Raw genomic sequence first — 16,815 nt, 5'->3', positions numbered from 1 at the left:
ACTGACTGAACACCTGCAAACAAAGAGTAACAATACTCAACAATGTGTCAAGTTGTGGGAATGCATTCAAAGAAATCCTGTAGGGATCAGTGTAAGGACCGGTTTTATATAACATCTTTATTAACTGTATGAATATCAGAGGTTGTCCTACACTTCCATCCACTCTGAGACACAAAGGGGTATGCAAAAAAAAATGGTAAAGCCAATGGTGCCATAAAAAGGGGACTCTGCAGCATGTTCCACCTCATGCCACCTAGAAGAATCTCCTTTGTGGGACTCAGATGGCCAAGGCTCTGCAGATCTGGGTAAGGCATGGCCGGGATGGGCCAAGGTGATAGCCACTCTCCTCAGATTCATCCTTCCTTCAACCTGCAGGGAATTAGTAACAGAAGAAGCTAATGGGTTCTCATGTTCATTCACCCTCTGCACACTGGAATACTGGGGAGTTCAGAGACATCTACCGGCAGGGAGCCAGTCATGACGTGGCTCCTGAGGAAGCTGTGATGCTACAAGGATGGTGAGAAACCTGGGCAGTACTGCAGTATCATGCTACTTCAGTACGAGACAGATGTAGACAAACTGGATGGAATTGACACAAGAGCAACAAAAGAGGAGTACTGATTTATGAGGAAAGATCAGAAGAGCAACACACAAATAGCTTGACTTAATGATGACTGAGGAGTAAACATAATAAATATCGGGAGCGTCTAAGTAAATACCCAGGATGTAGAGAAATTTGCTTAAGGCTGATACCAAGGGACGTAACTAGTATAAATAGATAAAAATCAAGAAAGCAATCTCATCCTGATGCTGAGATTAGCTAGTCTGTGGAATAGTCTCCCAATGAAAATGGTGGAAACTTCATCATTTGCAACATTTGAAACTAGATTGAACAAACCTCCAGAAAATATACTGCAGGGACCTTTCTGTAGTGGCAGGGGAATGGACTAAATGACCCAACAGGTCAGTTCCATCTCTAATCTTTATGATTTTATAACTTGAATCAAATAATTTGTTCCCCACTTCTTTACCTTCAGTTGCCTCTTTGTCACTAGGCAGTGAATTTATTTCTTTGTTTTTCACTTCCCTCTTGGAGATAAATAAAAGATCATCAGAGTCTGAAGTCTTCTCCCGGGGATGCTTTTTGCTTTCTAATTTCCCTTTTTTCTTCTTTTTTCCCCCATCTTCTTTCAATTTTTCCCCCTTTTCTTCTTCTTCTTGTGGAGATGAGTTCTGGATGGATTTCTCAGCCTGTACATTTGGGCTAGAAATCAGAAGAGAAGATTCACTGATATACATCTGTGTGTGTAAATGTGGTATATCATGCTATTTCAAAACATTCATCTTTATTTTATTATTTTAACACTTTGTATGTCATCTTTCCCCACCTCCCACTGTGTTGATAAGAAAAAGACTCATTGTGCTGACAGTAGCCTTGTGAAGTCGCCAGAGTTGGAAGAATGAGCCTGAAGTTAAGCATCACCGTGCGGAACTTTTTAGAATGCCTCACATAACAAGTTTCAGGTAGGAACCACATGATTGTCTAAACTCCCTGAAAACAGGGACTATAATAGAAATGTTGACACAATCTTTATTCAAGCAATGCAAATGGCACAGCCAGCATTAGTACTGATTAACGTGCAGCTAATGAAATACAACTGTCTAATGATTTTTAATGCACAGTTTTTCATAAAAGAGGAAAACACTCATTAGACACTGTGTGCTAGACTACAAAAAGCGATGAATATAAAGTAATGTCATGGACAGCGTTGAATCTTTACGATTCAATCAGTGAATTAAGTTAGTCAGTGCCTGGAAGAGAACAGGATGCATATCTACATGACATAAAAGTAAAGTGTTAAATAATATGGGAGAAACTGTTACACTTCCATGAGAACATTATTCCATTTACAAATATCTGAATGGAAAGCAATAAAATACTATAGCTGAGAGCTTACTCGCAAAAGGGGAAAATTCTGCGCTAGTAATTGTGTTCATCTGAGGCCACCTTCTCCCATCATAGAGAAAACAATTCTATAGGGATGTAAAGCCCCAGCTATCAAAGAAGCAGTGTTGTCTAGTGGATAGAACACTGGACTAGGACTCAGAAAATCTGGGTTCAATGCCCCGTTCTGTTATTCATCTGCTGGGTGACCTGGACAAGTCTCCTCAACTGCTATACACCTCAGTTTCCCCATCTGTAAAATGGGGATTATGATACTGCTCTCTTTTGTAAATCACTTTGAGATCTACTGATGAAAAGCACTGCATTTAGAGCTAGATATATTACCAAGAAGCAGGAGGAAAAAACACAACCACAAGAGACAGATCTAGCCAGGCTCCAACCCGTTCATACAACAGACTAAAAATGCAGCAGAATTAGAGATACGTATAGAAAAATATAGATTATTTAGGCAGGATGGATAGATGAGTAGCATGAAAGAAGAGCAAAGACTACAACAAATATTATTGCCAGCACATAATTTTCTTTTCTTTTCCCATCCTAATCTAAAAAGCAAAATTCAATACAGCAAAGCAAACAGGAGTGGTGAGTAGCAAAAATATGGAGGTGCTTAGGAGTGCTTGTGGCTGGCTGGCTTAATGACTGAGCCAGCCAACTCAACCAGCCAACTCAGAGTGAATGACTGAGGCTAGGTCTACAATACCCACCTGAATCGGCGGGTAGAAATCGATCTCTCGGGGATCGAATTATCGCGTCTCGTCGGGACGCGACAATCGATCCCCGAATCGACGCTCTTACTCCACCAGCGGAGGTGGGAGTAAGCGCCGTCGACTGGGAGCCACGGAGGTCGATTTTGCCGCCGTCCTCACAGCGGGGTAAGTCGGCTCCGATACGTCGAATTCAGCTACGCTATTCGCGTAGCTGAATTTGCGTATCTTAAATCGACCCCCCCCTGTAGTGAAGACCTGCCCTTAGTGGATGTGAAGGGGAGAGGGATGGAATTAATGATGTTTACGGGGAAAGACAAAACAGAATTCCATAGGATTCTTGAGTGGAATCCATGATCTTTTTATCCATGACAAACAACCAGCCTTAAGGGAGGCAGTGTGGCTTACTAGTTAGAGCACTGGACTGGGACTCAGAAGACCTGAATTCTATTCTTGGTTCTGTCACTAGCCATCTGGGTGATGTTAGGCAAGTCACTTCACCTTTCTGTGCCAGTTTCCCCATCTGTAAATGGGGATAATTATATTAATCTGTTCTGTAAAGTGCTTTGAGATCTATGAATGAAAAATATACAAGAGTTAAGTGTTTTTGATTACTATAGCCATTGACCACGGCCAATGGGAGTTGTGGGGACGGCACCTGTGGGCGGAGGCAGCGTGCAGAGCCACCTAGCCACACCTCCACCTAGGAGCAGCAGGGACATGTCGCTGCTTGTGGAGAGCTTTGATTTATTTGGTTTCTCCTCTTTCTCTGGCTGGATTTTGATGGGGGTAACCACTTTCCCCCAAACATATCTGAAGCCATAGGAAAGAAGGAATCTCTCCTGCTTCATTAATCAGGTTTATTATATTCCATAAGGCTTTCATGTTCCCTCTTTTTTGGAGAGGGGACAGTAGGAGCTACTGCCTCGACCTTAAAGCCCAGAAGAAGGATTTCTACCACACAACACACGGCCTGCTAATAAACTCTGAAATCTATCACTTCTCAGGGATACTTCAAATGGGTTCATGGCTCAGGCTATGTAAAGGCCAAACAGAAACACAGATTTACCTGGAAACCAATATAAGTTCACATCCTATTCTAATCAGCAAACATCAGCTGAGGTCTACATAAGTTCACCCTCTCCAAGCCATTCCCCAGACTCAAGCCCAATAAGACACTGAGTACTCTAAATACATTTCATAATTTGAAGCACAAGTTCATATCACAAAACACATCTTAAAATAAAATAAAAACCAGCCCATCACTAACACTATCTCCAATTTCCAGCGTTTTCTCACTTCGAACTTCCTGTTATTAAGAACCAAACTAGCACCTCCCACCAATCTGATACAGTGCAGCTCCCTGCCAGGGAACAAAAGCGTGAAGTAGACAATTAACAACCTTCACATCCAAACACTTAGTGGATCAGACACACATGGTGATGTGTCCAGGACCACCCGACCTGAATGAACCCTGTTCTAGTTTAAAAAGCTACTTGTTATTGTATTAGATATGGAAAAACTAAAGCAAAAGTGAATACAAAACATGCTTCTCTCCCCCCCCTATATTTTAGAATGCACATAACCAAAAGTTTACATATTTCAGTTCAGACATACTCACAGCAGGCAATCCACCATATGGGCCATTCTTATATAACGGCAGGAACAGGCATACTTTGTTTGGCTGATTTTAATAAGCCCACTTCGTATACAGTGTTTCTGCAATAACACAATCAAATTCATTCAGTTTAGATCAGTGACTTCTAAACCTCAGAAACAGCAGTTAAGAATAAAGGAATGTATAAAAAAACCCAGGCATTTTGGTGCAACCGTAAGAAACATCTGAAAAACCAAGATGACAATTTCCTAATGATAAGTACAATTTCTTTATAATACACAATGAGAAAAAAAAGATAAAATTACCATAATAATCTCCAACGAACAAAGGTAACAAAACACACTAAAAATAGTTTTATTTTATCCCATGAAAAACAATCCTTATTCTTCACATTTGCAGTCTGGAGCCTGTGAAAGCCAATAAATAGATTACGGAGAGTAGAGTAATGTTTGTCTACACTCCTTATCAGTTTGTCCATTATGTTGGCCCATTACTTGGCTCTGAAATTTGATTTGATTTTGGTCAGCTGGAAGGGTGAATGGAACGATGTGCTCTTTAGCCAGGCCAGTTATTTCTGCCTCATCAAAAACAGAATTATAATAATGCCATGGCAAACTTCGTATCCTTTCACAGGTCTACTTACTTTCTTATTGTTGTACTTCAAAACTGTGTAGAGTTTATCATCTGCTTCAACTCTTTTTGGTGTTGCTATAACAACAGCAGGCATATAATAATCATTTCCTGTTTGTGTCCCAGTTCTGGCGAATACATAGTCTCCAACCTGTGTACCAGAAAAGCATTAGGTTGCAAGAGCTTCATAGCATACCAGTTTTAAACGACGGTTTGACTGTACAAAACAACATGCTAATCCAGTCTAATGGCTTAAAATGGAACACTAGAGGAAAATACAAAGGTACCAATCATGCCATGTGCTGACTACTCTCAACTCCCACTGGATCAGCACCTCACAGGATCATGCCTTAAATCAGCATCCTATGGAAACGTCCTACAAAATTTCAGAGGGATCAAGCTAACAGGCTACTAAAGAAATTATTCCAACCCTTTATCCCTTAGAATTTAATAGAGAATTATATTTTTGTTTATGTTTTTAAACACCACATGGAATTCTATAATAGGAATATATTTTTAATTGAATTATATAAGATGATTTTTAAAACACTATAGAAAGATTATAACTTTCTATTAAACCTGACAGACACTTCCAGAATTGGACTCTCCACACAGAATACAGAGACATACTATTAATATCAGCAGGAGTTCCTTACATTATATAGGGAAAGAATCAAGTCCCTGGTTTTAATTGTAACCAAGGCAGGGTAGACCATTGCTTTTTGTACCCATCATCCCTGTCTCTGCTAAAATAAGCCCCATTTGAAAGAAGAATTGTGATAATAGATGATTAGCTAGCTAACTTAAATACAGAAATGGAATATGATTTTTTTTTTCATTATTGTTCTTTGGGGTTAGTAAAAGGTTTTTTTTGTTGGATTAAGCACATACAATGAAAAATAAATGGCTAGAGCCTGCTGTAAGTTATAGTGTGAGTAAAAGGGTTTGTTAGGTTCCTATGCTGTGAGTGTAAATTAATTATGTGTATTGTTGGGAAACAGTAAGACCACTTGTGCTGAGTGACCTGCCCAAAAATACTATGTGTGATTTTAAAGAGCAAAGATTCTAAACTTTTATCACATATCATGTAATAACAAGTGACAAACAGAAGAAATACTGGAAATAGCATGGAACCAAAGGAAATTTCTCTGAATGGAGAATCTTCTTTAACATTTACAAATTTATCCAAAATACAGAAATGATCAAACTATTACGTATCATCGTGCTCATATGTGAACTGCAGAATAAAGTTAATGATGCACATATGCTGCCTTAAAAAGTAATAGTTTTTCACCTGCAGTGATGGGCAAGGCATAGCACCCCCGACAGGTATAATGAACTTTATTGGTACAATCTGTGTCTCTCCATGGCTGAAGTCAACAAGTGCCTGGGAGGAACTGATACTCTTTATCACAGTTCCTAAGAGAAAAACATGAAAAATATAATATTAAAATTACATATAGTATGTTTACCAATATATAAGAAGGCTAAAAATCCTGTAGCCTGTAACATGTCCCCATATTTCCTGTAGTAGAATCTACAATATTTGCACTGGCACTGACAATGTACATTGTACTGTACAAGTCACACACAAAAAGAAAGTCACTGCCCCCAAAGAATTTATAATATAAAGCCCGAGTTCTGCAAAATAATTATGCAAAAAAGAAAAAGAAAACAGGAAACCCACCTGGAGATCATGTAAGAAACCCAAAGCAACTATCAAAACCTGCTGACAGCCATTCAACACAAAAAGAAAGAGTGGAACCAGCTACAACAACTCCACAACCCACTGAACTTCAACTCCAGGATAAACCATGACACCAAGACCCACCACATGGACACTAAATGACACCCCAACATCATCAATATATCCAGAGTACCTCTTACCGGAGCTGAATTATCTGTACTCTCCAAGGAACTGAACTTCTGCCCCACCATAGAACCTGATACAATACTAACACACGGAGAACTTGAAGAATTCTTTCACTGACTCCTCCTCAAAGAATTCTTTTACAATAAGGACACCACCACCCACAACCACCACCTCCCCACCAACAGTCATAAGAAAAAAGAATCATCAGACTAGACACTCCACAATGGACAAAACAACACACTTAATCATTACATTGATTGCTTTTGGGAAAAAAACTGACTGTGAAATCCACTACAATCGCTCAACCACCAAGATGACAGCTATACAGTCCCTGAAATCCAACCACCAGATAGGGATCAAGCCAGCAGACAAAGAGTGCTGTCACTGTAGTTTTCAACTGTGATGACTACATCAACAAAACCAACTGATAACTCTCCAACACCACTTACTATAAAGAACTCAAAGAAGACCCCGCACCACAATTCGCCTAGGAATTAAGGATATCATCAAATCCTTGCCCAAATAACCCCAAAAGAAACTCTACAACCTCATCCCCCACAACCCCTCTTCCCACCACTCCAGGACCTTCTACATGCTTCCCAAAACATACAAACAAGTGAACCCAGGCAGACCCATCATATCAGGCCATAGGCACTCTTATTGAAGGAATATCAGGACTCATAGAAACCATCTTCAATGACTCACGCACAAAGTGCCAGCTTCCTCCAGGACACAACAACTTCCTCCAGAAACTTTAAAACATTAACCACCTCCCTCAGAACACCACGCTTGCCACCATAGATGTCACCTCCCTATACACCAACATCCTTCAGAACGATGGCATTGATGCCTGCCTCAAATATTTACAAGATAATGGACAACACTCAGATATCCATCCCAAATACATTGCTACGCTCATCTATTTCATCCTCCTCACCCGTAGCAATTTTACATTCAACAACAAACACTTTGTCCAAACCATGGGAACAGCCATGGGTATTAGGATGGCTCCCCAATATTCCAACATCTTCACGGGACACCTTGAGGAAGAATTTCTGGACAAATGCACCATGAAACCAATGATATACCTGATACACATTTATGATATTTTCATCTTCTGGACAAACGACCTAAACTTCCTTATAGATTTCCATCACAACTTCAACAACCACCACGCATCCATCAAACTCTCTCTAGAACACAACCGTACCAGCATCAACTGCATGGATACCATGATCAGCTTCAACAATAGAACCCTACAGACTACTATATACAAGAAACCCATGGATCGCCACACCTACCTTCACAGATCCAGTAACCACCCCAAACACACCAAAAGATCTGTTATCTACAGTCAGGCCCTCAAATATCACAGAATATGCGCTGAGGAAAATGTCTGGGATACACACTTAAAATCACCTTCACCAAAGAAAGACACTCCACCAGCTTCAATACAGAAAAAAAAAAAAACCTCTCGTTGACACTTACCACCCCACACTGGAATCCATACAGGATATCATGAAACAGTTACAACCCATACTCAATGGGGACCACATCCTTAAAGAAATCTTTCACAAAACCCCTCTTCTGGACTTCAAACAAGCCCCCAATCTCATGAAACTCATCATCAGAAGAAAGCTCCCCACAGACTTGTGTTTGGAGGACAGGGGTCAGAGGCAGAAATAGAGAAGACGACATACACTGGGTGACCCATAGAAGGGAACAGCTTAGAAGATGCATTAAAAAAAACACGACAACAACAACATTATTACTATTTTAAAACAATGCAAGTACAGAATAACTACTAAGAAAAGAAAGATTCTAAGATTAATAGAAGCTTTTACTTTGGACCCTGATGCAGCAAAGTACTTAACTATAAAACTAACATCATCACCGATGATTTCAATGGGACTACTCACATGCTTAAAGTTAGGTACATGCTTAAATACCTTGCTGAATTGGAGCCTTGATGAATGTGCAAATAGTTCATTCCCATTAGAAATAAAGTTTGCCTTTTTTGTGGGGCTTGTTCAGAGATACTAAAATTATTATTAATTTTACTGAAAAGGTAAATATAATTATTTTTAGGGAAGCAGCATTGCCTAGTGATTAGAACAGATGACTGGAAGTTTGAACTAAGTTCTACTCATAAAGGTGCTGACTTCCCATGTGACCCTGACAGATCACTTAGGAAATAAACACAGAAAGGCTCATTTATAAAATGGTGATTATAATACCCATTTTGAGATCCTAAAAATATTATAAGTTATCTGCATGTGGGTAAAATGATGCAGCAGTATTCTCACTGTGTATAGTGTCTGTCATTTGGGGTCTGGCACATGATGCAAGAGATCCTCATGCATTTTGTTATTTCATTTAATGAAAAGGTCAAATATTCAAAAGAGTGTGCAATGAGCAGCTAGGCAGGCAATTACCCAAATTGTGTGCACAATAGCTATGTGGTTCAAGCAATGGCAGGATTTTCTAAGGACACTTTTGCAAACACATCCATTGTACTCGTCCCTGAAAATCTGGTCCAATGTGTGAAAAGTAGCATACCAAATTCTAAAGAGATTCAGTACACTGTTATTACTGTACCATTATTACTGTACCAACTGCAATATCTATCTTATGTTTTGAATTATAGCATTCTGAGAAAAAATAGTAAATGAATATCTCAGTAAATTTATACTGTACAGTCTTATTCATGTTAGGATAGGAAAAAATTCTCCCTTTTAAACCACTTACCTTTCACTCATTTGATGTTTTACTGAATTAGCATTTGGGTATAGGATAGAGAAACTTTCAACTATGTGACCAGAAAAAGAATACACAGCAGCATCAGACCATTCTCAACACTAACAGCTACAAAGCTAGATAAATAGCAAAATGGTTTTCTGATCCAACTGTAAAATTAAAGAATTCAGCCTGTGATTGTTAAATTGAAAACTGTTATCAGGCAATCAAAAAAGTACAGAAAAAATAAGCCAAGCTAACAAAAGCAATGAACTTATCTCCATATTTTATCTGTACATGAAACAGTACTAACAATAAATATCCTTAACTTGTTAGAATATCCTTAATTTGTTTTAATTGTAACTGATTCAGTGTTCATGAATGTGAGGAACTAACAGCACTGGCTGACGAGCCAGATGTAGTGTAAAGAGGCACAGAGCAAGCTTCCCCACAAGGTTTTGCCAATGCACTTCGATCCTCAACACCCCAGCTTTTCAATTCTTGCACCTCTCCTGAGAACAGACTTCCAATGATGTCAAATTACCTGTGAGATGTTCTCTGATGTCAGAAACTGTCCTAGAATACTTTGTCAATCATACAAAAAAGGTATGGGATTAGTTAGATTTTTTCCCCCAATACCATATCATGGGATACCAATTCATACTACAAATATTCTGACTTAGAACTCAACAACACAACAGAAACATCTAGTGAATATTCTGCATATAGCAGATGGCTCAGCCTTTGCTAAATCCTAAATGGAAATAAGCCAGCCTAGAAAGAAAAAGGAATAGATTGACACTGTCTTCCATTTCAAAATGTACACCATTTTATTCCAAAACATTTCCCACCACTTTCTTCTTTAAAAAAATAGACCTATCAGTAGGGTGACTGCAGAGCTTTCTGTACCTTTCTAGAAGCATTACGATGAGAAAAGATTAAAAATCCAACAATATATACAGTAAATCAAATTAAAACTGAACCAGGTGAAAGAGATTAGATAAATGTTGCTCTTTTTTCAGCAATCTTTCTAAAGATTTAAAAAAAAACATTTGAAGTACACACAAAAACAATTTACCTGGAAAATAAAATCCTGTGACGTCAGATCTTGCAATCACCTTTTGGCCTTTGAGAGTCTCAAACACTTTTCCTTTCTGTCTTTTCTTAGACTGTGCCTTTACATTCTCTTCTGTAAGTTTCTGTAATTGGGAAGATAAAAAGATATTGCTCATAATGATAACCCAATCAGCATAGGTCTATCTTTTTGAATGAATTAAGCATTCATGTAATTTCATGCTATGGATTAGATATATTAATACTGTTGCTAATCAACAATAAACTGGATGATTGTAAGTACTGGGAGTCTTCAGAGAATATGGTGAACTATATGATAGAAAGAGCTGGCAACAATGCCTATCATTAAGCCTAACTAGTACTTTGTATGGAAAGATCCTGTTTTCAGCTGCTCACAAACTGCTAATCTTTAATTATCCATCTGAAATTTCCCATGCTATGTGTCTGCCTCTATATGAAGTATTTTGGAAAATCTCAACAAAAAACAGTTCATTTATTTCCAAGAACAAGTTAGGGGGAAATGACGGTTACTCCCCTGTAACCAAGGTTCTTTGAGATGGACTTTTTACCCAGGGTTTTTAAAACCCAAAACAGTGGTAATTGAACTGTTTTATTTTAGGTGGTGTTAGGAAAAAATTAATGGGAACTCAGCAATTTTTGTTTGATAAATAATTAATACAAGTAAGCGTGCTTTTATTTAAAACTATAATTTATTAGATATTAAGCATGTATAGGTTTAAAATATTTTAGATATAGTTACTTAGAGTTTGAGATGGTTTTGAGTAATTGCTAGCGGGATTTTTAGGGGCTTTGGTTTGTTTAGCTAATGGGGTGTTTAGATGTTAGGTTTGTTTTTTTAAGAAAAGTTTTTGTGGACTGCTTTGAAATATTTATTTTTATTTAATTTTTATAGTTAATTTTAATAAAATATATAATTTATAGTGATTTTAGTGGGTAAATATAATTTTATTGGGTTATTAATTTTTTAAATTTTAATAAATTATTTTAAAATATTTTCAGTATTTTTAGTTATCATATGTTAGGGATATTTAAAATTAAGGTTATTTAATTTTTTATATTTTTTATTTTAATTAATAAACTGCAAATATGCAGGTATTTGACCTTGTTTTACAAAGGTTTAAGATTATTTCTATGTGATGTTTGTTTTTTATCTAGCAATGGCTGCACATACAAAATGGCTGACTGCAGTACTGTCAAGTGCTGGGGTACACACAGAAATGTCAAATTCCGGGGCAACTCTCCCCTCCTTGCAGATTGTATATTTTTAATATTAAGACCTGCACACACACATACACAACGAGTTCAGTGGATTACTTGCCAGCCATCCCAAGGCTGTGCTCTGGGTTAACGGACCAACCAATTTTCCTGCCACTCTAGTCAGGTTGGGGTGAAGGGCCTAACCTCTACCCATTCTTCTCCTCCTTGGTTACCCTCTTGGGGATCAATCTTTCTTACCGTGGGGGCTATGGGTGCCTACAGCTCTTCCAGTTTTTCAAGCAAGCGACCATACGCGGACTGCCCAGAAGAGTCCAAGGGAAAAGGAAGCTCACAGGTACCATCCCTCTCATCCTCATAATGAGGATACAAGTAGAGATTCACCTCTGACTCACCCCTCCTTCTTAGGGGATGACTCCCACGAAGCACAACCACTATTCCTTTCTGTTCTCTCAACATGGCTCTGAGAGCACAACTTTGTCTCTTACATTCCCCATGATCTGTCTGGGTCTTATCCTGAGAATCCTTTAGTAAGACTCTAACAGCAGATTCACACTCAATTTTTTGTTGTTTTAATCCAGACACTTTCTGCTCCAGCCTGTTACCCTCTCGCTCACTGTCGCAGTCCTGCTTCTGCGGTGCCACTATCTGAGCTGCCCTCAGGCTGGATATTTCTGTGTCTTTCTAAATTTTATTTTTTTTAACTTCTTTATTTCTGCCTTTAATTGCTTTATCACTACCATCTGCTTACAGAACCGCAAGAACGCTCCAGGACTGGTAGAGCTCCTAGGCTTCCAAAAAAAACATTATCATGCTCCTGCATGAAATCTGACAAGCTGTTATCCAAATCCATTTCCAGCTTTTGTTTCTTGTCAGATGTTCCCTGTCCTTCTGACATCCTTTTACTCAACCAGGCTTTTCAGCCTGAGCCCTAAATCAACAACAGAATGTGACCATAAATCAACTCATAGGTTGTGACCCTGTTCCACTGCCTCCCTTACCTACTGCAAAACAAAACAAACAAACAACTTGTATTAATCATTCCCTTCCTTTCTATCACTCCTGGCAACTGGCTCACCAAATCTGTTATTTGGGGTTTTCAGAACCCAAAACAGTGGTAACTTAACTGTTTTACTTTAGGCGGTGTTAGGAATAAATTATTGGGAACACAGCAATTTCGGTCTGATAATGATTAATACAAGTAAGCGTGCTCTTATTTAAAACTACAATTTATTAAATATTAAGCACAAACAAACAAAAGCAATAGGTTTAGGACATTTTAGATATAGTTATCCACAGTTTGAGACGATTTTGAGTAATTACCAGCAGGACTTCCAGGGACCCTTTTTTCATCCAGCTGATAGGGAGTTTAAATGTCAGCTCTTTTCCCAAAGAAAGGTTCCCTTGGACTGCTTTGAGGTATTTACTCTTACCTAATTTTTTATAGCTTACTTTAACAAAACACATAACCTAACATAACTCCTAGTGGGTTAACATAATAACCTTTACTGGGTTACTAATTTTTTTAATTTTAAAAATGTATTATTTTAAAACATTTTTAGAATTTTTAGACATAAAAATATGTTAGGGACACTTAAAACAAAGGTTGCTATTTACCTTTTTTAAAATAACTTTTTTTTTATTTTTAATTTTGATTAATAAACTGCAAAGCTATTTGACCTTGTTTTACAAAGGCCTAAGATTACTCCTAGCTATGTGATGTTTGGTTTTCAACTAGCAATGGCTGAGCATACAAAATGGCTCACTGCAGTATAGTCAAGTTCTGGGGTACACGCAGGAATGTCAAATTCCAGGGCAACAGACTCTGCATATTCACACTCCCCTCACAGAACAATGAATGTTCCAAGGCAAGGGTATAAAAAGGGCATGGAGCTCCAGCTGCCTTAGTTCTTTCTCCTGTAACTCCAAACTTTTTGATAAATAGCACTCTGAGGTGAGGCAGGCGGGGAGTGTGAATATACAGGGTACATCTCGAAGAAGCTCTGTTACAAGCGAGTAACCTTCATTTTTTCTTTGAGGCCTGGTCTACACTAACCCCCCCACTTCGGACTAAGGTACGCAAATTCAGCTACGTTAATAACGTAGCTGAATTCGAAGTACCTTAGTCCGAAGTTACCGCGGTCCAGACGCGGCAGGAAGGCTCCACCGTCGATGCTGCGTACTCCGCTCGACGAGCTAGAGTACCAGCGTCGACGGCGAGCACTTCCGGGATCGATCCGGGATCGATCCGGGATCGATTTATCGCGTCTTAACCAGACGCGATAAATCGAACTCAGAAAACCGATTGCTTACATCCGGACCCGGATGTAAGTGAAGACGTACCCCCAGTGTCCTCTGCATATTCCCACTCATGGGATAGATTGATAAGCAGTATCCCGAGCAGGATGATGGGACACAAAGACCTAATTAAATAAGGATTGCAGAACTGCTTTACCAAATTTTGCATCAGGTCTAGATTCTACGTTTAAGGAATAGTGTTTAGTAAACACATAGATAGAAGTCCAGGTTACGACTCTACATATTTCTATTAAAGGAATATGCCTAGAAAAAGCCATAGACACTGCCCTAGCAGAATGTGTCCTAATTCCTTGAAAAAGGACACCTTTTTGATTCAAAAGTGACTTTAATACACAATCTAACCCATCTAGAGAGCATTTGTATAGAAACAGCTTTTCCCTTTAGTTTTTCTGTCATAAGCAATGAACAATTTATGAGATTGTCTAAATTATTTGGTCCTGTCTAGATAAAAGGCTAAAGCCCTTCTAACAACTAGAGTATGTAGTATAGTCTCTCCATCATGAATATGAGGTTTAGGAAAGAAAACCAGCAAAAGTATAGACTGATTTACATGAACAACTGAAACCATTATAGGCAAAAATGTATGATGCATACAAAAAACTACCATGTCTTTATGAAAAATTGTGAATGCTGGGTCAACCATCAATGCACATACTTCACTTGCACATCTTGCAGATGTAATGGCTATCAAAAACACAGTCTTAATAGACAAATAAATCGCAGCTACCCAAAAGCTCAAAGGGAGATCTCATCAACTGCAAGAGTACTGTATTCAGATCCCAAGATGGGATAGGGTGTTTTATTGAAGGGTATAAGTTATTAAGGCCTTCAAAAAACCTTTTAACTATGCTATTAGTAAAAACTGATTTTCCCTCCACGGGTACATGATATGCAGATATGGCTGAGAGATGAATCTTTACTGAAGACAGCAAGAGATCTGCCTTTTTTTAGTACAACAGCTATCATAAAATATAACTAATTGGTACTGTACATGGAACTACAGAAATCCACAATCAAAACCTTTTTCTTTTGTGACTGTCACATTGTCTTGTGACTTCCTTTCTAGAATGTAGCAATACATTCTGCATCTCCAATGAGCAGAGTTTCTTTAACTTCCCAGAGTCCTATCTCCCATGTTGTTAGGTGGAGAGACTGAAGATCTGGATGATAAATCATGCCATGCTGCTGTGACAAGTCCAGGGCCAGAAATAGAGATTCCATTAGATCTCTTGACAGGTGAACTAAATCCAAATACCACAGCTGCATTAGTCACACTGGCACTATTAAAATTACCTTGGCCTTGTCCTGTCTTATTTTATGACTTTTTGAATGAACAAAATCAGAGGAAATGCATATATCAGGCCCTGACCCCAATGAATTAGAAAGGCATCTGATATTGATTCCCTGTCACTGCCTGATCTCAACCAAAAATTGACACTTTTTGTTGTTGCTGGATGCAGAAAGATCTATTACTGTACTGGATTCCCCCATGAACTGAAGAGATATGTTATTATGTCCTTCAAGGACCATTCATGCATCTGACTCTTTGACCTGCTCAGATGGTCTGCAAGGGTGGATCACTATTGGATGAAAACACTAGAATCTATACTCCCATTTCAAGGCTCTTTGCCTGCATGCATAACTGTAGAGAACAAGCCCCCTCCCTCCCTTGTTTGTTCAGATAATAACGCTGTCATATTGTCTGTTACTACCTGAGCTACCTTGTGTTGTACCTGAGGTAAAAATACCTTTTAGGCCAACCTTTTCTTTTGGTGACAATGAGCTCTGATAAATAGCTTATTGTTTAAATGGCCCCACCAACCCAATGTACATGCATCTGCAGTAGGTATCAGTGATAGAAAAGGAGAACTGGAGTGTATACCCATCATTACATTTTGAGCATTTGCCACAACATTAGTGTTGAAAACACTTGTTATGAAATTATTTTTCAGTGCACGCTTCCTAAACCTGGTCTGTAATTTATTGCCAATCAGTGCTGGAGGTCCGTCATCTGAAGACGTGCATATGGTGTCAATTATGTGGTTGAAGCCAATAGACTTATCAGCCATAGAAAAACTGGTATTGGTTGTTGTGGGGATTGATAAAGGAGATTATGGACAGCTTTATCTTTATAAACTTTTCTTCTGGAAAAAAAGCCTTTGCCATAGCCAAATCTAGTATTGCCCCAATAAAGCAGATCTTCTGAATTGGGATCAAAACTGACATCTCCTGATTTATTTGTAGTCCTACATTGGCAAAAAATATATTTGTTTTACATGTAAGATAACCTCCTTCCTGGATAACACTTTTATTAACCAATCATCCAAGTCTGGTTATACAAACAGCCCTTGCTTTCACAGACACACTGCTATTACCAATAGACATTTTGTAAAAACCCTGGGTGCTGTAGACAACCCAAAAGGGAGGACCTTGTACTAAATGGTCCTTCATCAGCACAAAATGCAGGTATCTCCAATGACAAGGTCTTTTCGAGAAATGGCAATATGCATCCTTTAAATCCAGAGCTGCAAACCAATCCTGAGAGGAAAGAGAAGCCATTACAGATGCTAGAGACAACATGCGGAAACAAATTTTTTTTACATGGGTGTTTAATTTTCTTAAATCCAGGGAGAAGATACCCTTCTTTTTTTTTAAATTA

General features: G+C 38.5%; 1 protein-coding gene across 1 annotated transcript in view; it reads right to left on the bottom strand.

The window, feature by feature from the left end:
• Window positions 1–286: 286 nt before the first annotated feature.
• LOC112116229 (von Willebrand factor A domain-containing protein 3B) overlaps window positions 287–16,815 on the bottom strand; it is a gene marked incomplete at its 5' end in the record, with an annotated part of 115,481 nt that continues 98,952 nt past the window's right edge. Inside the window, 6 exons of the mRNA XM_026649974.1 lie at window positions 287–369; window positions 1,032–1,264; window positions 4,292–4,389; window positions 4,932–5,069; window positions 6,213–6,337; window positions 10,606–10,726. Of these exons, the coding sequence (XP_026505759.1) occupies window positions 365–369; window positions 1,032–1,264; window positions 4,292–4,389; window positions 4,932–5,069; window positions 6,213–6,337; window positions 10,606–10,726 (720 nt within the window). The remainder of the gene's footprint in view (window positions 370–1,031; window positions 1,265–4,291; window positions 4,390–4,931; window positions 5,070–6,212; window positions 6,338–10,605; window positions 10,727–16,815) is intronic.

The sequence above is a fragment of the Terrapene carolina genome, unplaced genomic scaffold (genome assembly GCF_002925995.2).
Source record: "Terrapene carolina triunguis isolate 2854851 unplaced genomic scaffold, T_m_triunguis-2.0 Scaffold23, whole genome shotgun sequence".
Lineage (NCBI taxonomy): Eukaryota > Metazoa > Chordata > Testudines > Emydidae > Terrapene > Terrapene triunguis.
This window is presented reverse-complemented; position numbering and strand designations above follow the sequence as displayed.